At 42.0% G+C, this 24394-nt stretch overlaps 2 protein-coding genes and 2 long non-coding RNA genes across 6 annotated transcripts; 3 read left to right on the forward strand and 1 right to left on the reverse strand.

The window, feature by feature from the left end:
• The first annotated feature begins 375 nt into the window (after positions 1-375).
• On the forward strand, positions 376-1354 carry LOC116802094. Its single transcript, XR_004362468.1, has 4 exons — positions 376-610; positions 700-867; positions 937-1178; positions 1235-1354. It is a non-coding gene; the product is annotated as an uncharacterized LOC116802094 (long non-coding RNA).
• Positions 1355-3016: 1662 nt separating this feature from the next.
• Positions 3017-3551, forward strand: LOC116802109. 2 transcript variants are annotated; one of them, XR_004362477.1, is made up of 3 exons: positions 3017-3295; positions 3344-3434; positions 3493-3551. It is a non-coding gene; the product is annotated as an uncharacterized LOC116802109 (long non-coding RNA). The 2 variants fall into 2 exon arrangements; XR_004362476.1 differs by having other exon boundaries at positions 3018-3291.
• A 9839-nt stretch (positions 3552-13390) lies between these two features.
• LOC6620198 (ADP-ribosylation factor-like protein 3) lies at positions 13391-15026 on the reverse strand. 2 transcript variants are annotated; one of them, XM_032725238.1, is made up of 4 exons: positions 14740-15026; positions 14004-14671; positions 13806-13892; positions 13391-13734 (listed from the first exon to the last, which is right to left on the reverse strand). In XM_032725238.1, exons 2-4 carry the CDS (start codon positions 14640-14642, stop codon positions 13633-13635), a joined length of 828 nt encoding a protein of 275 aa, XP_032581129.1. In that variant the 5' UTR covers positions 14643-14671; positions 14740-15026; the 3' UTR covers positions 13391-13632. The 2 variants fall into 2 exon arrangements, with proteins under 2 accessions (XP_032581129.1, XP_032581128.1); XM_032725237.1 differs by having other exon boundaries at positions 13392-13734; positions 14004-15026.
• Positions 15027-17929: 2903 nt separating this feature from the next.
• On the forward strand, positions 17930-24156 carry LOC6620206. The gene is made up of 5 exons (XM_032726068.1): positions 17930-18035; positions 18095-18145; positions 18212-18387; positions 18508-18836; positions 18899-24156. Exons 1-5 carry the CDS (start codon positions 18031-18033, stop codon positions 24068-24070), a joined length of 5733 nt encoding a protein of 1910 aa, XP_032581959.1. The 5' UTR covers positions 17930-18030; the 3' UTR covers positions 24071-24156.
• The last annotated feature ends 238 nt before the right edge of the window (positions 24157-24394 follow it).

Raw genomic sequence — 24394 nt, forward strand, 5'->3', positions numbered from 1 at the left:
ATTCTTAATAATAAATAAAGTATATACATTATGCTTACTGCATATATAATACCATTTATTTAAGACTAGAGTAAATAGGTACTTAAATAGTAAGTAAGTTTTATGGTCAAGAAGCAACTTTGGCTTTAGTATTGCGATGACAATTGTGGAATAACATACGTTCTTTAGTGAAAAAGAAATTAATTAAATAAAGTTGAATACTTTGTGCAAATGCATATATGGGTGTCTTTATGATGCAGCAATGAATTTCCGGATTTGGTCATGGCCAACTGCCTACATACCGCTTAGAAATTCCTGATCACATTATCCTTGGAACTAATTTCATCGAACAAACGGAGCTGTCAAATCCATGTACCCCTGCCCGACCCGGAATATATTCAGTTCGGCATTAGAGCTCGTACGGAGCACATCTCGTTTCGGAAAAATAAAAATGTGAAAAAAAACACAAAATTTTTCGTTTTTTTTGAAACCAAAAAAAAGTTTTGGTTTGCTTCGGTTCGCTTCGGTTCACTTCGGTCCGCTTCGGTTCAGAGGGACGCTCTTACAAAAATGAAATCAACACCTAAAATAACACATATAATCACACTGATATATAAACTGAGTGCAGTTGGTAAGTTTTTTTTTTTTTTTTTTTTTTTTTTTTTTTTTTTTCGCCTTGTAAGCTCTGAAACGAAACGTATGTTTATCCTGAATATACAGATGCTTCTACCGCACTGACCTAGTGAATCCCGTTCACCATTCCATATGTTAATTGATTGCTTGGCAACAATCAATTGCATAACCAAACCAGAAATACACGCCATTGCTTTTTGTAACGACGTGAAAGCAATGGCAACGGATGCGCAGCAGCCGCTTAACACAAAAAGAGTAAGTAGCTACTTTTTTTTTTTTTTTTTTTTTTAATTCCCCCATTAACTAATAAATTTTTTAACGCAGCTGGGAAACGAACACGTGATGTTTGGCCAACGGGATTACTATGGTATGTCCCTCAAAACAATGGTACTGGTCCCCTTGGACTAGATGATCGCATCGTTTTGGATGCGACTGGTGCGCTTATTATATATGGGGTTTCGTTCCGCTTGCTAGTTGGTAAATGGCCGTTCTTCCGTTCTCATCTCTTCCTTCGGTTGGTTCAGCTTAAATGCAAACTAATGAAGATCGTTCCTATCATAGGATAGGTATGTTTAACAGCATTTCAACCCATTCAATTGCATTAATCGTACTGTCATCACAGATATAACGGAGTAAAACTCGATGGGACCGGTCGCGTTGGACGAGAGGATTGCATCGTTTTGCTTGTTATTAGCATTTCCTTTTTTTCTTGTCTAAATAAACGCGATTCATTGAACGCAAATTAGAAAAGTTTTTGATCTGGGTGGTTGGTTGTGTTAATCCTGCACTTCAGGAAGTCCTGCGGGGTCTTAGCCATCGTCCCAAACACGTCGACGCAGATGAACAAAGTTTGGCAAACAACAAGCGCGGACCGATGCGCAAACTTATTTATAAAGAAATGTTGGCGGGTCGTGCAGCAAACCGAAGCTTCAAATACCCTAGCTTACATGGAAATTGTGGACTTAGGGTAGCACCTGATCTCAATGGTGCAGAGGAATTTGAGTATTGGAAATAAGTAGTAAAGAACGGTAATTGGTTTAGCGGTGTGACCGTTTTAGTCAAGTTATAACCATAAAATCTCGAGATGATCCCAAATTGGGTTTCCCTAGTCGTATTTGTAAAAAAACATAGTCGTAGTTCCCATTTGGCAGACTTCGCCCAGCCGACCCAGGTTTGTTTTTTCCCATTTTTTTTCTTTCTTTGTGCATAACTGTAAGTTGGTCCTGGGCGATTGTCTTCCGTCTCCCTCTGTCTCAAATTGTTTGTTGGCGGGGGGAGCGAGAGGGGGCGTACGTGATGTTCATATTTTCATAGATTCAATAATTCATAAATTTTATGCGCACACGCATACATTGATATGCGCTGATTTAAGCATCCTTTCTGCGGAATGTCCATGTCCTGGCTTTTATTGGCATTCCACTGTCTCGAAACTTTCTGCTAAACGAGAAGGATCTTCGGGCATCAGACAGGATACCACCACACATTTAATCCACAGGTTGAAATATATGAGCACATTACGAGCATGTGCAGTAGCACACACTCGTTTAAATATTACTGCACCAGCGGGGTTTTATTAATTGATTTTTGCTTCATATTTAATTCTTGATGAAAATTAGTAGACATTCTTTTAGACGATACAAAATCCCATCAATGCTTAACCTTTTTTGAAAAAGATAGTTTTTCTGAATTTTGGTCAAAAACTCATATGTATTTTGTCCATAAGTTTATTAATAATGACCCAAATAAGGAATGTCATACCTCGCTGAGTTCGTTGCTTAAATCCCAATCGAATTGCATTCAAGTTTGGGAATTCTGGGAATTATTAAATTTTTCGCAAATTTTGATGATATACCCCTTACAAAAAATGCAAAAGTTTGGACAAAAATTAATTTTACAAAATCCGTTTAAAAGTGAAAGGGGTGGTCAGTATTGGTTATAAGGAGTATAAAATGGTTTTACAACTAAAATATGGTTGGTACGCTGAACCAGCAATGGTAAACGAGGCTTAAGCCGAAACCAGAGCTCAAATTACGATAGCACGAGAAAGAGAGGGACGGCCAATAGTTACCCAGTGATGAGCCAAGTTAGCATTAGTAGCCAAATTACAGCTAACAAAAGTTGGTTCCTGATTTTCCGTAAAAGAACAACATTTTTTTTGGAATGCCATGCCTCGTTGAGCTCGCATTGAAATTTCAAACTTAAAAGTGGAAATTCTTGGTTTTTAAATATTTTAAAATTTATTTAACAAAGTCCGTCAAAAAGTGATAGGGATGGTTTGTATTGGTAAAGAATATGGAAAGGAATGGCCCAAATATGGAATGTTATACCTTGTAGATGGCAACTGATCACATTGTCCTTGGATCTAATTTCATCCAACAAACGGAGCTGTCAAATCCATGTACCCCTGCCCGACCCGAAATATATTCAGTTTGCCACCAGAGCTCGTCTGGAGCACAACTCGTTTCGGAACGAAAAATCTAAAAATTTCCAAATTATTGTGTAATTGCTAAGCTACAAATTCTACAAGCAAACCAAAAAAGAAAAACTACACAGAATGTCGTACAACATTTGTATTTCTAGAGTTTCATGCTTTTGTTGACTCAAATACTCGCCATTGCTTTTTGTAAAGACATGAAAGCAATGGCAACGGATTGCAAAGCAACCGCTTAACACAAAAAAGTAAGTAAGTGAAGTGTGCTCTTTTTTTTCCATTAACTAACTAATATTTCAGCATCGTCCTGCTGAGGGGTTTGCTTAAAGTCTAACATATTATAGTTAATTCGACTTATCACTACATGCTTACATATATAATCGTGGGATTGGTAAGCTACAAAATTAACAAAAAAATTAACCGCTACAGAAATCTTACAATATTTCCAGAGTTTCATGCTTTTGTTAACTTAAATACTCGCCATTGCTTGTTGTAAAGCAGAAATGGGAAAGAAATTTCGCAACGCATCTGGATAATTGGTGATGGGCATCTCCTTTGGAATCTCACAATTCGATGGTACCGGTCCCGTTGGACAGTAGCTTGCATCGAATCTAACATGTTATACAACACTACTCGACCTAAAACTATGGTCTTAAATGGGATAATGTGCGTTTAGATGGGTTAAAAATAAAATATTGTTAAATTAAAACGGAAAGTGTGGAATCTTTTCAAGGGGCTTGTATATATGCGTACCTATGTACATTCCAATTAGCAGTGCCAGTCGAAAGACAATGCTCTGAAATTGTGGGAGGTTGAATCGGGTAAACGGGGGAGTGGCACCGGGAATATCGGCGTATCGTGATGCGTGATTCGTGATGCGGTTGCTTGCAACGTGACACGGGGGGCTCTGCTACTGAATTTTAGGCTTTTTTCATTTTTTGATAATTTTGATCATACAAATTTTTCCAATCGAAGACGAAGGTTGGTTAATAACACCATTTTTTGTTGTCATTATGGTAGTTTTTAGAAAAGTTTTGATAAAAATGACCATCAAGAGTTTTTGCAGTCAGTCTTTTGGTTACAACTTTAAAAGAAAATATTTGAATATGTAATGAAAAATAATCGGTATTTTGCTCAAAACATTGAAAATAATGACCCGAATAAGGTATGTCATACCTCGCTGAGTTCGTTGTTTAAATCCCAATCGAATTGCATTCAAGTTTGGGAATACTGGGATTTTTGAATTTTTCGCAAATTTTGATGATGGTACCCCTTACAAAAAATGCGAAAATTTGGTCAAAAATTAATTTTACAAAATCCGTTTAAATGTGAAAGGGGTGGTTAGTATTGGTTATAAGGAGTATAAAATGGTAATCCTTTTTGCTGTGTGACCATTTTTAGTCAAGTTATCGCCTAAAAAGGCAAATTGAAAATTGAGTTTTTTGCCAAAAATAAGTTTCCAGATTTTTTGTGAAAAAAATAATCGGTATTTTGATCAAAACATTGAAAATAATGACCCAAATTAGAAATGTCATACCTCGCTGAGTTCGTTGTTTAAATCCCAATCGAATTGCATTCAAGTTTGGGAATTCTGGGATTTTTCAATTTTTCGCAAATTTTGATGATGGTACCCCTTACAAAAAATGCGAAAATTTGGCCAAAAATTAATTTTACAAAATCCGTTAAAAAGCGAAAGGGGTGTTTAGTATTGCTTATAAGGGGTATAAAATGGTGATTCCTTTTGCTGTGTGACCATTTTTTATCAAGTTAGAAGGATTACAGCCTTCGTGAGTATTGAATTTTCGTTAAAATAAATAAAATCTGCAATAAATTAGAATTCAATTTTGAAAATCTAGTTTGTTTATTATCATTTATTATATTTATTAATTGTTGGTGTTAGTTCAATAAAAAGCTTTCTTAAAAGACCACCTGCAATAGTTGGAGTGGTAAAATTCGAATACGATGTAACTGGAATGTGAATCGTAACTGCACTCAATTTGCAGATCGCTAAAAGCCGCCTCCAATGACTTTGCCGATGAGTTGGCTAATAGTGTTGCCTACTTTTGCGGGACAAGTGGGCGGGAAATTCTGGTCATGGAATTTAAGGACATGCGACAAACATGCGAAGCACATACATATGTACGGACGTGGGATGACATCGTCGACACTTTCAGTTTTTTAACTCAATTTTCAATAAAAACAGTGCAGGAAACTTTTCCTCGCTGCCTCACTTTGTTGTTAACTTAATTTCGTTTGGCGCTGTTCAGTTGGCAGTTTCGCAGGCTAAAAGCATTTCATTGTTGTCCAACTCTTTCCGCCTGCTGTTGTTCTTGCTCTTGTAATACGCACACAACCTACACACACCCAGCACAACAAAAACACTTCAACATACCGAAAAGGCATTTTACACGCACCGAGAGTTTCCACTTACATCCGCTGGAAGCATCCAAAAGGGCAAAAAACAAGAACCCATGGACAAATGGAGTTATCGCCGATCCTTTATATATAGCATTCCAAAGTCCTGACACATCCCTGCTCCGATTGCTAATTGAATTGATCGATTGCGATCCGCCGGAAGAGCCCATGCGAGGCAAAATTCAAATCCAAAGGACTTCGACTCTGGCGTTGACTCCAATTCATTTCAGTTACCGACGAGCTGGGTAACCCAATATGCCTCAGAGTTTCCTTATCGCCACCCATCGCTCGTTATGGGCATATTTGTTTATGGTCACCTAGGGTGAACCAGAGCTTTGTTCTTTTCCGACTTGTATTAATTTAGAAAACTACATTTGATATAGTTATTATTAGAATTATAGATAATTAATTATGACTAAATTATTAAATGAAATGATTAAAGTTCTTTTAAATAGCGTTTTGGTCCACCCTACTGGCACCGCCCATCGATGGCATCGCAATCATTTTTAGCCACTAATCACTCTCGAATAACAGGCCAGTGGCAGCGTCATAATAAAAATAATGATGTGACATAAAAACAAATTCCTGAGTACAATATGTGGCACTGCCTTCCCTTTGAGCTCCACCACTCCACCAAGTCTTCGATGTATTGTCATAAATCTTTCATTGATTGCAAACGAAGTCGTCGTGGCGGTTGGAGTGGGTGTTGCACGGCATTCGATGTCTGTTTCGATGGTGGTTGCTGGTTCAGGGGAGACACACCGTGGGGTGTGGCAAAATAGAAATTGTATAAAGCGGCCAAGCTGAAATAGATATAAATATTTTAGCTCCTGTGCTTCGTTTCTCCGTTTCGCAAATACCCTTCCACGCGGCATGCGTGTTGTCCTTCAAACACTTGCTCTCATCTTTATGGTATATTATAATAAGATTTGGGTCGCATTATTGCTTAATTTTTTAAGATATATTTACTGAACACTGGACTTAAAATATTTTTTTTTTTTTAAAGCGGAGAGACAGACATTTATTATTCATTAATCTTTAACTCACTAGGAATCGTTCAGTTCCTTCTGAACTTAACCTAATGTGTAGCTTAAAAGATAATATTTTGGATACTGTTCCTTATTTATAATATATACAAATGTACTTAAAATCTAAAGAAATTTCTAGTAAAGCTGAATAAAGGTTGACTTGAAAGCTCGCATTTTGTGCGAACACTGTTCTTAATGATTTCATATAGCATATAGGGTCTCCATCGATTCGTTATAACTTCCACGTATGTCCTTGTTTGTCTGTGACTCTTCTTTTTTGTGTGTTCGTTTATCTTGTTTATCGTGGATTTCATTATGCCCGTGGTTGCGTGTCTTTTGCTTTGCGGTGGCTTATGCCGCCATTCGATTTTGAAAATGTAAATCTCTTGTCGTCGTCGTCGCTGTCGATGGAAGGTGCCTCCTTGCCTGCTGCTCTTGGCTTTTCCTTGTTACCGGCTTTGCCCGATTCCTCTCGACTTGCCCGCTTGCTTTTCCATTGAAGATGGTAATGTTCGGCGGCATCGTTTGTCAACATGTCGGCTGCGCTGATTGGTGATTTTGATCTGAATTATTAAGTTGCTTTTAATGCGTTCGCTTTTGCTTTTTGGCTCCTTTGCCTTGGCAACGGATTCTACTGGGCTTTTCTTTGGCACACTTTTAAGCCGCGCAACCGGGGGAAGTCATTGGGCGATTGTCGTGGAATTTACCTGCACTACTACTACTACCATTGAAATTGCAAGCTAAAAATATGCGCAATTCATTCTAAGGGTCATCAAATTGGGGCTTAGTGTTCAAGGGAAGTGACAATTTAACATTCCATCTTCAATACGAATAATATGCTTCTAAAAATCAACAATTTATTATTAATATGCATCAACTTTGCCACTAGTGTTAATAAATATTTAAAAAAGAACATTTAGCAAACTAAAAGTGAGTTAGCTGGCATAAGAAATAGAAATACTGAATATTTCGAGATTTTCCGACATGTAGAACTCCAAAACATAGCCAGCTGATGCTAATCCTTTTCGCTGCTGCAAAGAGTGGGCACTTTCCTTTTTTTTTGTTTTCTTGCGGAGCCAAAGTCCAAAATCCTTTCACCGCCAGGACTTCATAAATATGCCAAAAAAAAAGCGGACTCTATCAAAATGCCGGGGCAACCGCTTCGGTTTCGGTTTCAGTGTTTGCAAAGGAAGCAAACGGGCCGCAAGTTGAGCAGCTAGTAAGCAAGTAAATTGAGACACGACAGACACGTGAGTTTGATAGATTGAAGGATATACGGGGGGCATACTACACACACACACACGCATGTTTCCTGGAGCGCAGGAATCCTTCGTCGTCTAGCATCCTTGCTCGTGATTGTGCCTGTGTGCGTATTTCATTAACGTCGCCTTTGAAAATCCATTCATTTATCAAAAGCAAACTTCAAACACGCACAACTTGCGTTGTGTGTGTGCGTGCCAGGATGTCTTCGAGTGTTAGCATGTGTGTTTGTTGGCAACAGATACTGCAACAATTTAGCAAGGAGCGTCGTAAAAACGAGACGGCCAAAGGGATCAATGAAGTATGCCTAAGAATCTGTCATTTATGACACATGACATACTTTATGAGGCCTGCCAGCGTTCAGCAGAATCCTGGAAGCAGGATACTGGCTGGGAATTTGGCCAAGGACCACGACTTTTGGGGGGCCAGGATAATAACAGCGGCGATAATAAAGATAAGCCGAACGAAACTTGGCCGAAATGCAATTGAAAGTTTTGCTCTTGGCAACTTGACGCCGTCGTCCAAGAACATAAAATCCGTGTCCTGCGGCTGTGCGTATCCTTGTATCGGCTTTTCGCCCTCATTTTACCCACCCTCCCCCCCCGCACCATCCTAGGCCAAAGTCATGTATGTATTTGTAACTCTTGAAATCTGCTCGTAAATCTCATAGACTTTGCTTTATCGAAGCTCCTGCTCCAGCTCCTGCTCCTTGTGGCATGTAATCCTTTTTCCTTCTTTTTGCTGTCGGCTCGTAAAGCGCCTGGGAATTTATATTTATGGTTTATTACATACACACACATACATTCACACACTGGGAAATATGACGCCCGCCCCGCCCTGGCCCCGCCCACTTTCCATTTGGCCAATTTAATGCGCTAATTTCGTTTAGAGATTCCCTTTCGGCATATGGAACATGAAATTATGCGCCTTTCAATTGTTTTTCAGTGATTGGGGTTAATTCTTGGATTGGTTTTTGTAAAAGCAATCTAAAATTATTATTATAAAACTGAAAAATTGTGCTTATTATTTAATTTGCCACTTGCATTAAGTATAAATTAGTTTATCTATCATAATTAATAAGTAAACAAATTTAAATTCACCACTAATTGTTGGATTATTCAATTAAGTTTTAGTTTTTGTTCCACATTCATAAATATATATCATATCTCCTGTGCTTTTTGATTTTTCCGCCACATGGGCATGCTTATGTTAATTCATAAATATTAATCCCTTAATTACTATCCCCGTATACGTGAGTCGCATGCCTTTTCGCCATTAGCCTTTTAGTGTTTTATGGTTTCGCCCAGTCCCCTGCGAAATGCGAATACTCTGCTCTTTGATGGGCTCCAACTCCCTGAGAACCACGAGGCCTGGCCAAAAAACCTCCAACTTCCAAACTGCCAACTGCCAACTCCAATTTCCCATTTACCAGCTTGAGCTCGATGCGCATTATGAATTAAGCACAAGGCAGTGCGCCTCACACAATAATTGCAAACTACTGAAGCATTTAATATTTTGAGTGCATTTCCGCGTTACGCGTTGACCAACAAAAAAAAGAAAATAATAAATAAAATAAAAATAAAGGGAAAAATGTTTTAAAACAGAGACGGCGGCGAGGGGCCATAAGCTTATGGCCAAAGGATCTGAGAGTGGAGCCGGGTATTCCCCCCGTATGCGATTCGCATCGCATCGAATCGAATGGCATGGAATGGAATCCATTCGAATCGAATCGAATCGAGTTGAAGCGGATGGAAATCGAAAGTCGAGGGCTGGAGATTGAGCCGCCGGCAAAGAAGAGAGGTCAGTTCTCACTCGGTCGATACGCCGTAAAGTTAATAAAGAACCCCTGGGGGCGATAAACAATTTGCGTTGGGAAAAGTCGAGATATATATGTATGTATATAGTAGTGTGGGTGGCGAAAACCCAAACATGGAGCGCTTAAGGCGGACCAACGGACTGCGAACTTGAAATTCTAATTGGCATTTTATGCCATTCCGGACGAGAGGGGCCGTGATTGAGGTCCTGTCCGTATTCGTGGCCAGCTCCTCGCTGCTGCCCCGTCGAACAGGTGTGAAATCGTTGACGAATTCTCACGAATACGTTTAATCCGCTTTCGGATTTTTGCAGCTACGTCCGTGCCAAGGATCTGTCAGGAAATACAGTCAATATTGTTTAACAACATACTGGTTAAGCGAAGTACGTCTTCTGGCTCAAATATTGCTTAATCAATATAAAATTAAACTACATAAAAGGTTTTTCATTTGTTTAAAATACTTTACTTCAAAAAATACTTCAATAATAGTACTACCTAAATTTTCAAATGCATGTTAAGGAAAACTCACTGCGAAGTAAACCCTTTAGCCACCGCCATTCCGTTTGATCCATTGAAGTCGCACTGTACAGTGGAGCAACCTCGGCCGCTTTGCATTTTGTGGGCGATATCATGTTGGATTAAAATGAGCGCTCCTCCGCCTCCATCCTTCGCGTCCTTCATTCCGGCTGCCCTGGAAATTAATTTCGTGCACATGTCCTGCAGCCTTTTTGCGGCAACTTTGTTTGGCGCACACACAATGAGCGCAGCGTATCGCATCGTATATCGTGTCACCCGGTTTACCTCGCCAGTTCATCCCCCCCACCCCCCCCCCCCCTCGATCCCCACCTCGCCAAAGTACCAAAAAAGGCGCAAAGGAACAAAAAAGGAGGCGAAGGAAACGAATTGTCCACAGCCTCACGTGTTGACCGCAAATGTTAAAGCGGCGTGACTTTATTCGATTTTATTGTATGAGGCTTGGAGTTGTGTGGCCGCCCCCCAGAGGCGGATTGGTTACGTAAAAACTTTAGACCCGGATCCGTTTAGCATAACAGCATTGTTGCACCGAAATGAAATTGAAACCCGCTCTCATTTGACCGGGACAATTGTTTTCCGCTGACCAGGAGTGGAGCTATGTTAAAAGAAAGTTATACTCTATTGGGAGTGTAAAATGGGAATGAGAGATGAGCTATCTTAGATAAATATGTATAAAACTAAATAAACTAGTTAGTATTATGCCTGGCATACATATATACATTAAGATATGTATTCTTAGTTAGGAGTTCATTTCAAAGTGATTTACTACCCATTCGTGGAGTGCCGACAGTTATCGAGTTGATGAACAAGTTTGGGACAAGTCCTGGAGATTAATTTGCACTTTGGGCAATGGCTTATCGCCGTTCACTCCCTCAAGGGGGTAACTCACCCTCCTTCTTTTATGTTTTTTTTTTTTTTTTTTGTCCCATTTTGTGTTGTTTGACAACTCGTTGGTTGGTTGGTTGGCCGTCATACGAGCGCATAATCGTAAAAAGTCTGCAAAATGTCCATAAATGGCGATTAAATCTTTATTTTCCGCCTTGACGCACGCGGTAGTCACCCTGAAAAAGTTGTACGTATGTATAACCCTTGATGAGGGTTGTCCTCCCTCCTGTTCGGTTATTCGGATATTCGGATATCTGGATATTTGGTTACGCGTTTTCGAGCGCCGTTGACTGTTGACAGACGTGTGACAGGCGCGATCGTGCAACCTGATGATTTAATAACTCGCCCGGCGAAACGGATTAGAAGTGCCCCTCGGAGGACAATGACCGGAAGGATAACGCACACCACGTCCCTTGGTATTGAACAGTGTTGGGAAATAAGAAAGCGTACTGGGTTTATTTTGGCTAAAAATTAGAAGGATACTCCAAAAAGGTTATAGCGTATATTAAGTAAGTGGTTAAATTATAGGAGACAAGATGTACCATATGTAGGTTTACTTGTACGAAGAATTTCTATATTTTGTATTATTTTTTACGCATCCCTATACTAGTTGAAATTGCAACTAAGAAGTAAATACAATGCAGCAACTGTATCTTGTAGATCCTTTTTCACGTTGTGCTGCAGAGGGATATCTAGCTATGGGATATTACCAACACTGTTGGCCGGGGGGTTGCAAATTTGCAGATACAGATGCTGCTGCTCCCCCCCTGCCACAAAAACTAACCATCCAGGATAACGGTGAGACATCGGTGGGCTCTCCTTTTTCAGTTGTTGTTCCTGTTTTGGGTGCTGTTGTTATTGTTGTTGGTGTCACCGCAGCGTATCCTTCGTGAGCCCATGTTTGTGTGTGTGTGTGTGTGTGCGGCGTGTGTGTGATTGATGACAACTCGAATAAGCGATGATTGATGCTTATTTTACACTTTTCGCTACAACACACGGCGACACATGTTTGTTTGGGTGCGGTAAGGTGGTATTGGTATTCGTATTCGTACAAGGCTTGGTGTCCTTGGCTATGTGCGTTTGCATTGGTGTGTGTGCGTGCGATCCTGGCAGTTTGGACTAACTGCAGCGAAGGCTGGTGCAACAGCAGCGGCCACAAAAAAGGGAACGTCAATAAAATTTAAATTCTATGCATATTTAAACACAGAAGTTACATACGTAAATTTAAATGACTTATAGTTTTGTCTCAATATTAATAATTATTTTTATTAGAGCAATATATACATTTTAGCAAAATTCCTATTGCTTAAGTGCTGTAGTATAATATTTGTGATGAATCCTATGTGTGAATCCTATTGTTTCAACCGTGTCTGTGCGCCATGGGATTATTACGAGCACACGTTCCGGCGTCTCCAGACGCCGACGAGCCGCAATCATCAATGTCACCATCTCTCCGTCCACCAACCCGAATCCGGAGTACTGAATACTGAATCCTGCATCCTGCATCCACCTCATCATCCCTGTTATTCGAAAACAGGGAAGTGGGTGCGAATCGATGTCAGTGTATTAGTAATTGTTTGATTTCACCCGCCTCCTGGAATCACCGACCATGTGTGTGTGTGCGCTCCTCCTTGCGGTTTGCTTATTGCTGTTCGGCAATACATCATCGACTGGCTGACACTCAACCCGGTAACCACCTAACCACCACCCACTCCTCGGCGATACCCACGTTCATATCCCATCAGGATGTCTGGCCAGAATCTGGTCGAAAGCGATGCCTTTTTGCATACTTACTTTCATACAGTTGCGGTCTAGATAATAGCACAAATAATTTGAGGGGATTTATGTAGGTTTCTTCTATGTGATGGTTATAAAAGCTTTTAGACTTAACAAACCTTAAGCTGTTGAAATGGAATTTTGATATAAATGCAAAGTTTCTATATGCTTGATCAGCATTAAACTAGAATATTTGAATCAATATGAAAATTCGATGCTATCTTATTGAACGCTGGTGTAGTAATAGTGGCAGCCTTTAAGAAATGTAATTTAAAACGCCACACAATGTCAAATTCAAAATCCTGGCCACTTGGTCCAACTTGTAATTGTTAATTAGAGCTGACAACGAACAGAGTCGACCGGAGGGCTCGTCATAAATTGTGCGAAATGCATAATTCTCCGCTTACCAGGACAATTGATTAACTTTTGTTCGATTCGAATTGACAGGCTAAACAGTGGATATGCCAAATTCAAAATCAACACACATTCAGAAAACATTTCTGTTGAGTTGTTCTGTGTTCTGTGTTATTCACTTGAATTTGCGTTCCACTTGCACTCACTTGTTGTTCAATGGCATTGAGATATTTGGCTGATATCAATTCAGTGGCAAGTTTTGTATTTCACAGCTTAACTTTGATCAATGACGATGACATGCAAAAGTGTACAATTACATTGGAGATTTCTTTACAATTTGAGAAAAAATATAATGACTGCTAATTGTTTGAATAAAAGGGTTTCACATTTAATTCAACATGTTTTTGTTACAATTACTAGACTGAACTAAGGGCAAAAATAGCCACTGGTAAAAACACTTTAATGGTTTAATTTCATTTTTTTTTGGCACTTTAAATGCGCACTTGATCACTTTTTTTTCAAAACTAGTTAGTTTCTTCTGGCTGCGAATTTACAAAGAAAATGTTGGGTGGTGCTGTACTGGGCCGTCTTTTTGTTCCACCAAATCCTTGGATAGCAGGCAATATCTGTGGGAATTTCAGTAATAAATAATGGTGTTTTTAATTTTAAGTTATTATTTATACAAGACTTGGCTCACCTTTCGTGTCTGTCGCCGAAAACGATGTCTATGAACTTGAGCTAGTTTTGCGCTGGGCAAAAGCGATCGCTTTCGACGCTGCCAAGCCTGGAAATTAAGGAAAAATTTAATATAAATAAGGATTCAGGATAATTGGATTTGGAAAGTTGCACAAAGGAAAGATAGCTTTTTTTATGATTTCTTGGTATGCTGCCTCACCTGCATATTTACATCGTATCGAATCCGCTGATCCAATTGCGTTTTTCTGGCCATCAACTGGTGGCATAGCCATCGAATTCCCCGCTGCAAGTCATCCGTCTCGTCCATGTGACAGATGAGCAGTGGGCAGCCGCAGGATTTGGCCAGCTCCTCCAAAGCGAAGGCATATTCCACGTCGTACAGCTGGACTCCAACCCGATGACGTGATGCCACCAGGAGCACTGGTTTACCAGCCAGCTGAGTGCCCACAAGGCAATCGGTTAGCAGTGAGAATGTGCCCTCCATTTCCATTGGATCCGCACCCAGATCGAAGCAATATATCAGGGCATGCGAGGAGGCATAATAATGCTTCCACAGGCGCTGCATCTCCGCATTGCCACCGACTTCGGTGAGCTGAAGCCGTGCAGGTGGTGGCTCCTCTGCTGACTTCATTTGATAGCAACGCACTCCATTCGTGGCCTCCTGGTCATCCTGGCCACGTGGCACTCTGCTCAAGCGATGTCCCAGCTCCGTCTTGCCACTGCCCGAGGGTCCAAGGATCAGCACCTGGAATTCCTCCATCGGAGGCGAACTAGTCCGACAACAGCTGATGGTTTGGTAACAACAGCAGTCGCGCAGCTTGGCGCACAGTAAACCCATCTAACACCGGGCCATTTTTGTGAATATATCTATCGAAATTTGGTCGGTTTTCACTGCAACTCTATTTGTGATTGAATGGAAATGCTTGTTTATTTACCAGCCACCGGCGGACAGCTGACTGTGACAGGTAGTCGTCACGGGCAACGCCAGGATGTCCAATGTTTTGGCCAGTTTTCCTGGGCCAGTTGTCAAGCCAACCAATTCGACGAGGGCTGGCATTTCCACGTAAGTGGTTCCTAGTTCACATTCGATGCGGGGTGGTTACTCCAAATCTGGGACACGAAAGGACCCTTATGTGAAATACCAATAATGGATATTAAAAATATGAAGAACTGGTGAAGTTAGATGGTAGAACAGTTTTTCAATAATTTATTAAGCATTTTATGCAAACTGAATCCCAGATATTCGTTCATTAGAAAATGCTCTATTTCGAAATTATTATTATTATGCACATAAAAAATGTATTTTAAAATTTTAAATTATCTTAAAAAGCTGTTAGCATGCGCTAAGCAAATGTTAAAATTATGAATGTTACTTAAAAGTTAGCTTTAGTTAGCGTTATTTTCCAAAGTACTGTATATCTTTTGGAAGTTTCGAAAGAAAAGCTTTAAGTCAATATGCCAATTTTCGCCGCTGGCTGGCGCCACTTGTCCCAAGATACAATACAGGGATTTTTCTCAGATGAATTCTATGTTTTACGAAGTCCTTTTCGGGACTTTTGCATTTCCCACCTTGGCTTAAATAAGAGGAATTTGAAAAGTTACCCGTTTTGTGCCACCCCCAACTTGCCGCCGATTTTCAAACACCAATTGTTTGTTTGTTCAAACCAAACTTGGCTAGTTATTGATTTGATAGCATTTCCTGATTGCCAATGAGCTGAACAAGTGGCCTTTTGCTTTGATAATGGCCAAATAGCAATTGCCCGATGTTTGTGAATGTATAATCTATGCACACACATAATGTATCTTTGATGAAGCTGCGGTGTTTGTGGCTTTGTGGTCTCAATGGGGCAGAAAGGAGTTCTTGATAAACTCGCGCTAATCGCTCTCCATGTGGCCGCATGTGTGTCCATGTTTGCCCCACCCAAGTCCAAAGTCCACAGTCCTTTGTGCCATTCCATCGCATTATGATGTCAATGGAGTCTGGGCGCATGTACCAACCCCTTCGCCTTCATCTTTTTGGCCAACAAATTGGAAAGTAAGCAAGCTAAACGTTCGCCGAACTTTGGGGGGGAAAGAAAAGTCGTCTGTAGCCTTGAGGCAGTCGCCAGCAATCCTTTTGTCCAGGTCCTGCTCCTCTTCCCGAACACAAGGAGTAGAACGCAGGGGCACAGAATATGTTGCACAAAAATGTTAGATTTAGTTTTAATTCTAATTCCTGTATTCGTTTAATGTATAATTCTGAGTATTTTCTTATTTAACTTAACTAATAGTTATTTGGAACAATGTCTATTAGTAATATTTTATATATAATATTATTTTAACAAACAATTTATCCTAAACTTTCTGAAAATGTGCTTTCCACATATGATTTCAACTGTGTGCGTTAGGCAAATATTTGTTTTGCTAATTGCAAATTTGTTTATATGGACTTTACCGGATTAAAATGTGCTCCATATTTATTTGAGTGCACTTCGGCCTCATATGAATATCAAGTTTCTGGGCTTATGGCCAAGCCCGACGACTGACATTAGTTTTGCATGCCTTCGCCATCGTCTGCGTCCATTTTAATATGCGCATTAATGCGGCACAAAGCGGTGCGAAAAGTGACAACCCGGTAGCTTCGTCCTGCGTTTTGTCAGGTGAGTGGGCGGATGGATGAGCTGGTGGCAGGATGCGGGTGGCAGGAGACGGGTGCATATGCAAATACGCGGCTGCTGGAGCAGCAGTTGATTGCTTGCTGCACGGCACCCTCACAAATTACAGTCGAATAGTGAGTGGGGCAACCCACAGAATGCTAGGCGATTCGAAGTCGCCATACTTATTTATTAAGTTAATGTTTAAACTTTTTAAATGTCTATGCATGGCACTATATTACTTGGCTATACGCAACACTTTTAGCAGTTATTTATAGTGATTGGGTTTCACAAATGCGTGGACTACTGCTTGAACAGCCCTCGCATGTGTGGCTTTTGCCAAGCTTAAGTCAAATATTTGCACGTGGCTGACGCCGTAGGACCTGCTCCGCCTCTTCAGCTCCACTCCACGGCATTACAACCCCCAGCTAAATGAAGCGGCTCGTCGTAATCGCTTCTCGACGCACGCCGGCCACGGACTCACATTCAGATTGTACCGCAGTACCAGAACCAGGAGCAGGAGCAGGAGCAGGACAAGGACCGGGACCAGAATCAGGAGCAGGACCAGGCCACGACCAGGATCTGGCTTCATTCGATTATTCCTGTGCAGCGGCATCATTCCGTTCGCTTTCCGGTTGCCTTGGTTCTGGGTCCTAGCGTCATTTCGTCCTGCGTCTATCGTTCTTATCCCAATCCGCGTTGACTATTCCTATGCCACATGGCGACGTCATATTTCCTTGTGCTTTGGCGTACGAGCGTCCTTCTTTGGTTTTTTTTTTATTATTTTTTTTTTTGTACAGCTCTCGCAGATTTCGCAGCTTTCCCGACTTTCCCGGCCAGCCGCACTTGTCGAGTCGTTCACCGTGGCAAAAGTTTAGCCAGCGGAGCAGCAGCTTGCCTCGGATTTCATTTCCGGCATGTTGCGGTTACGTTAAGTAACGGAGATTGCATCGCTAATGATGCAATTGTGTTTGGCGGAAATGAAAGCGGTTTCGTGTGACGACTTGGCGCGCTTAGCCGGCTCGAACACCTCGTAGCCATCATCATCATCTTTTGTTCTGTCCACCATAGATTCAGTCTTCTATGAAAAGCCAATGAAGTCGAAGGATAACCGAATGAAAAACTATGTGCCCGCTAAATGCTAATTGCATCTGCTTTGCTTTCGCCTTCCTTTGGCCTATTTAAATCGAAAAAATTGGCAAGAGCGAACGGAAGTGGTTGTCAAGTAAAATTGAAAAAGAGAAACGAATAAAATGAAATCAAGCCGCTCTCGGCGCTTCTCAAACAACCTGCCTTAATGAGCTCTCCATAATTGTTTAATTGGATAAGAAATAGAGTCACGGATGCTTGACACACTTTGCCAGTCTGTCTGCGCAACATGAAAAGCGGAAAAAAAGGAAGAAATTGAAAGTGGGAGTGGGAATGGAACTGGGTTGGCATCGATTCCAACGAATCGGAGCAGCCACTGACCTACTGGCCTATTGATTTTCATACAACTTTCCTGGAGCAGACGACACACATCTCAAACACTTTCGGAACCAGATATTCTCATCCAGATTGAATGCCGTGCCAATTTCACAACTAGCGGGGAAGATGAGGTGAGTTGCTAACGCAGTTATCTATGGGAATGCGCCCATTTACCCAAGGATTTTCACAGTAGGGACAGGGGGCAAATCGGTCCAAATGCGTCTGTGGAATGCAACAATCGGTGAGTGTATCTCTCGCATTAAGCGATTGTAGGTTTTTACACAAAACATTGGGCCTTTCTTTTCAGAAGCCCGAGAAGCATCCAGGTAGCACGTTGTCCACCACAGGGTGCCGATTTGGTTAGCACTCCGGAGCATCTTCGTCCTGGATTTCGTGGACGGGCACGGCGATACAACCCCAACGATTTCGGTTTGACGGGCAATGAGGAATGGCGCCATCCAAGGATGTTTAGGGATATGACCTGTAAGTATTTGAATGAATTGATTGTAATACATTTTACAATCCAAAATGTGATTAGATTCGAAAGTATTTTACTTATTTAATTTTGAATTGATTTCCTTTTATTTATTTATTTTTATTCAGATGAGACGGATGCGGCGGCCATGGAAACTTTTCGCCAGGCTCAACCACGTCGTCAAGCGTATGAAACGGGAATTAACCTGAGCAATCTGCCAGAGGAGTGCCTGGCGGATATGTCGGCACCTGGATTTGATCTTAGCCTGCCATCGCAGATGTCCGATTTGCGGGAAGAGTTTCTGGCCGATGTTTCGGCTCCGGATATGTGCGATGTCTCTGAATGCCATGCGGATGATGTTTATGATGAAATTCTGGATCGCTTTAGGAGGATTCGAGAACGCATGAAGCGTTCCAGTCAACTCCGCGGATTGGATGATTGCGCAATGAAACAACATGTAAGCATTTAATTAATACCATTTCCTTTAAGGCGATTAATGTGAATTGTTTGCACCTACAGCAAACGCATCGCAGAATATACACCCGCCGCGACCCAAGTGGCCATATAACCAGTCACGTGGATGAGACGACCATTTCAAATGCACCCTCGATGGATTGCACACAGGCTAATGATGGCGGTGAGCCTGGACGTCATCTGAATTTCTCTCTACCAAGCCGATGTGAGAACCTAATGGATCAATCAATGCCCTCGTATCATGAAGCATCGATGCCAAATAAATGCTTTGAGGTCATGTCGTCGCAGGACGTTCTGGAGGACGAGACCATGCCATCGTTTGACAATAGTTATGCATTTTCGCAACGACAGCCGACAATGACAAGCGAATGCCTGGAGGATGTAAGCCAGCCATCTTTCGAAAGGAGTAGATCTCGTAGACAGAGTCCCAGACGGCAATTGACGATGCCTTCGCAGAACCTTTGGGACATATCAGCGCCATCTTTTGGCGATACAACCAGGGATCGAACTACTAACGAGTGTCTGAATGATATATCAATGCCGGCATTTGAAGAGGTATCCAGAAGCAGAAGTCCGCGACGGAGGAAGATATCCAGGAGTGCGCGTAATACAACTGATAAAGTCAGCTCCAGACGACAGGCAAGTGAATGCCTCGATGACATGACCATGCCATCGTTTGGAAGATCATTGAGTGCGTCACCGAACCGAAGTCGTCGCCAAACGCAAAGATTGATGACAAGGTCAAATATTAGCGATATATCCGAGCCCACATATGTCAGTATCTCAAGGGGACCGGGACCAATAGCAAACGAATGCCTAGATGAAATTACTATGCCTTCTTTTGGGGCAATATCGAATGTTTCCAGGGGAAGAATGTATCGTGGACAAACAATGTCCAGCGAATGTTTGGAGGACATGACAATGCCATCTTTTGGACGCATTTCAAGAGGCAAAAGTCCAGATCGATATACATCCAGAATGACAAGCGAGTGCTTGGATGATATGACCAAGCCATCCTTTGGTGGAGTTTCAGGATCCACCAGAAGGCAGTTAACGCGTTCCAACGCGTGTCTGAATGATTTAAGTGCACCATCTTTTGTGAGGAGCAGTTCTCAAAGATCGAGCTGCCGGCAGAGAACCAATATCAACGATATATCAGCCCCTTCGTTTGCCAACTCAACCAAATGTGGAGATACAAATGAATGCCTGGATGATGTGTCAATGCCATCTTGCGGAGGAATATCGGAAACATCGAAATTAAAACGATCAAGACGTCAGCAGTTAACAATGCCATCGCAAAATATTGGAGATATATCTGCGCCATCATTCGCAAGTTCGGGTAGAGGTAGTATGACCAATGAGTGCTTAGAGGACATATCGATGCCACCTTTTCGAGATGTGTCTACCAAATCCAGGAGCAGAAGTCTAGATGGCCGACAAAGTACAAGACATCGTTCGATGACCAACGAGTGTTTGGATGATATGACCATGCCTTCAATGCCTGGAGTATCAGCTGCGTCCAGAAGACAAATGACCCTGACAAGTGAGTGCCTGGACGATGTTAGTGCCCCATCCTTTGATCGAAGCGTCTCCCGAGGCTCCAGCAGAAGACAAGGAAGACTGTCATCGCCGAAACCATGCGCGAGTTCCACCAGATGTCGACCGACAAATGAGTGCTTGGATGATATAACCATGCCTTCGTTGGCCTCCGCACAGGGGCAGATGACCATGCCTAGTGAGTGCCTGGAGGACATGAGTGCACCGTCCTTTGCAGGTGTTTCTGTTCCATCTAGAAGACAAACTACTGGCCTACCCAGCGAGTGCCTTAACGACATGAGCATGCCCAACTTCGGCAATATTTCTGGAATATCGCGAAGAGGTGAATGTGAGCCAGCATTTGAAAAAAGTAAATCGGTTGGATCGAGTTTCCGAGGTAGACGCACCATAGGCAAATCTCATTCCTCCACTGAATGTCTAGCGGATGTGACAATGCCATCATTTGGTGGGAATTCATATGCTTCTAGGGGTAAGAGTACCTCACGAAGTCAGAAATCCATGCCACCTGTAAGGGACTTATCTGAAATGCGGACTGATGAATGTCTGGAAGATGTAACGATGCCTTTTGTTGGAGATTTATCGGGTAGATCCAGAGCAAGTAGTCCGCGGCAAAGATCGACGACTCCTAGAAGAGGGCAGTTCACAAGCGAGTGCTTGGATGATCAAACAATGCCATCGTTTGGAGGTGTTTCACAATCTTCAGGTCGTAGGACTCCCAGACGACATACTAAGGATATTAGTAATAATACTAATGAATGTATTGAGAATATATCAATGCCTTCGTACGTTAACAATACGAGAGCCTCCAACGTAGAAACCTTTAAATCAATGCAAGGATCATGCTTGGATGAAGTTACCATGCCATCCTATGGCACTTCAAGTCGATTTACAGCTACAAATGAATGTCTCGAGGACATTTCCATGCCTTCATATCGCGATAATACCGGATCGCTTAGGCAAAGATGTCCTACACCAATTCAGAGCTCCAGACAAGAATGTCTGGATGATATGACTATGCCATCTTTTGGAAGTACACTGCCAACTTTAGGAGAAACTCCACGCTCAACTAGGCGAAATGGTCCTAGGCCAATCCAGAGCTTAAGGCAAAGAACGTTAACCAATGAATGCTTGGATGATATGACTATGCCATCATTTGGAAGATCTTACGGAGGACCTGTTACTAATGAATGTCTTGAGGATATATCGATGCCTCCATGTGGTGAAAATACAGGATCGTCTAGGGGATGTAGCCCTATGCCTCTAGAAAGTACAAGACGGGGAGCATCGATGGTGCACAGATCCAGACATGGGGCGATGACTAACGAGCGGCTGGATGACATGACGATGCCTTCATATGGAACGAATTCAGGAATGTCTAAAAGAAGGTGCCCCACACTATCGAGAAGAAAGAATCAGAGTGGTGCCACAGAGTGCTTGGATGACATGACCATGCCATCGTTTGGTGATCCAAGTCATGGAATTGGATTTAGTGAATGTCCTGAGTCCTTCAGATTGATTACAGAAAGGAGGCCACAGCATTTCCAAATATTTCAAGGACCGATGACCAACGAAAACTTGGATAATATAACTATGCCATCATTTGGTAGATCTTGCCACGGACTTGTTACTACTGAATGTCTTGAGGATATATCGATGCCTCCATGTGGTGAAAATACAGGATCGTCTAGAGGATATAGCCCTATGCCTCTAGAAAGTACGAGACGGGGAGCATCGATGGTGCAAAGATCCAGACATGGGGCGATGACTAACGAGCGGCTGGATGACATGACGATGCCTTCCTTAGGTAGTTCAAAACATGGTCAAGCTACTAGTGAATGCCTTGAAGATATTTCAATGCCTTCATATGGAACGAATTCAGGAATGTCTAAAAGAAGGTGCCCCACACCATCGAAAGGAAAGAATCAGAATGGTGCCACAGAGTGCTTGGATGACATGACAATGCCATCGTTTGGTGATCCAAGTCATGGAAGCCCACAGCAAATCCAAATATGTCAAGGAGCGATGACCAACGAAAACTTGGATAATATGACTATGCCATCGTTTGGTACTTTAGGTCAGAGTCAAGCTACAAATGAATGCCTTGAGGATATTTCAATGACATCACATATAAGGAATACTAGCTCAATACCAGGAAGAAGCACCACGCCAAGGACGCTGTATAGAAATGAAGTGACCACTAACGAATGTCTAGATGACCAGACAATGCCATCATATGGAAAAGTATTCAGTACACCCAAAAGGCAAATGACTTTGCCAAGTGAGTGCTTAAACGACGTGAGTCAGCCGCCCTTCGTAAGAAGTACGTCTGAGGAAACCAATCGAAGACATGGGAACTTGACGTCCCAATGCATAGACTCGCGAAACCCCAGGCCAAATCAAAGGTCGATGACAAATGAGTGCCTGGAGGATATGACAATGCCAACGCTTGTCGAAAATTCCGGGTCATCTCGTCACGGGTTATTGAACAGCTTTCGCTTGGAGGACATCAGCATGCCCTCTGGAGTCTCAAATCGAACCCAGGGCAGTGAATGCGTTGAGGTTAAGGTGAGCGGAGCGCGCGGAGGACCTACGACCAACGAATGCCTCGAGGATGTGAGTGCACCCAGTTTTGCTACAAGCTCTCGCATGACCTCAAGACATATACCCGAGATGACAAACGAGTGTTTGGAGGATGTTTCTATGCCGCTAAATGAATCATTAGCTATGAATGATTCTAAACCAATAGCCCGACGTCCGCCCGACATTTCGTATCCCTCGGAAATTTTGGCCAACGAGAGTGCTCCTTCGTATCATTCACGGCAGGATAAAGCTGATAAATCTGCTAATTGCCTTTCTAAGTCTCCGCAGAAAACCGCCAGAACTCGAGCTCGGGAAAATTGTAGTGGCGCTCGATTGGAGGATGTGACAATGCCTACATTTGAGGACGTATCCTATCAACCACGTCGCCATCAATTGACCATGCCCACCGAAAATTTGGAAGATCAGACTCAACCGGATTTCTTTAACTCCACGGCTTTGCCAAGTTCCACTAGAACGGAGAAGCACAATGCAATAAAATCCCATCGACAGGGGCAGACAAGTATCTGTAAACAGCTTGCCGATGAGAGTGCTCCAACTATACTGAAGGACACCACACAGGGACCCACGGAAGTGGTGAATAAAGTGATCGTCCATAGCTCGACAACTTCAGTGACCAGGGTTCTTCGGAATACGTCAGAAACCTCTAATAACTCCGGGCATCCTAGGATAGATGACCTTTCAATGCCACAGTTTGAGTCCACGGGTGTTAGCTCTCAACAGGATACCTCCCTGCATGGCTTTCAATCCATGGATAACTATAGACCATTCGATGAATTGATTTATAGCCAGAATTCGGTAGCTAATGAAACTCAGCCCGAGACTCCTCAACCAACTCCTCAACCAACGAGGTCTCCAAATCGCAGTCGAAGTATTCGAAAAGTACCAAGCACACCAAGAACACCAAGAACCTCAAGACCACTAAAAACACCAAGTACACCAAATATTCGAGGAGCCACTTCCCCCAGTTCTAGTACTAGAACTCCAGGACATCCATGCGATATGAGTAGCACCAATTACCGCAACGGAAAGTCCCAATGCTACAACCGAAAACCCTGCTAGAAGGGTAATATTTAATGAATTTTTTTTATGTAAATTGGTTTTAATACGGCCTGGAGGTAAATTTTTTAAATTTTATAGAGGGAAAGAAAAAAAATGAAAACTTCAAACGGAAACGTTATTAATATCCCTATTCTACGATAGACAAAGTAGTGGTATTAATTTATTGATACCTTGGGCCACAGAGTTAAATACTAGGTTGATTAATGTTCATTACCTGAATGCGATTGTAGATTCACGCGAAAAACAAGCTAAAAAGGGTTTGAGATAGAATTTTCAAAGTGTTCAATAATTTACACCATATTGAAACAATTTCCGCGACAAAAG

This window comes from Drosophila sechellia, chromosome X (genome assembly GCF_004382195.2).
Source record: "Drosophila sechellia strain sech25 chromosome X, ASM438219v1, whole genome shotgun sequence".
Classification (NCBI taxonomy): domain Eukaryota; kingdom Metazoa; phylum Arthropoda; class Insecta; order Diptera; family Drosophilidae; genus Drosophila; species Drosophila sechellia.

Excerpts from the sequence above, each read along its gene's own strand:
- LOC6620206 (XM_032726068.1), top strand. Across the intron at positions 18,146-18,211 it reads TCTGTGGAATGCAACAATCG|AAGCCCGAGAAGCATCCAGG; the intron begins GTGAGTGTATCT and ends CTTTCTTTTCAG. Across the intron at positions 18,837-18,898 it reads ATTGCGCAATGAAACAACAT|CAAACGCATCGCAGAATATA; the intron begins GTAAGCATTTAA and ends TTGCACCTACAG.
- LOC6620198 (XM_032725238.1), bottom strand. The coding sequence starts at position 14,642 with ATGGGTTTACTGTGCGCCAAGCTGCGCGACTGCTGTTGTTACCAAACC. Across the intron at positions 13,893-14,003 it reads GATACGATGTAAATATGCAG|GCTTGGCAGCGTCGAAAGCG; the intron begins GTGAGGCAGCAT and ends CTTAATTTCCAG. Across the intron at positions 13,735-13,805 it reads TTCGGCGACAGACACGAAAG|ATATTGCCTGCTATCCAAGG; the intron begins GTGAGCCAAGTC and ends AAATTCCCACAG.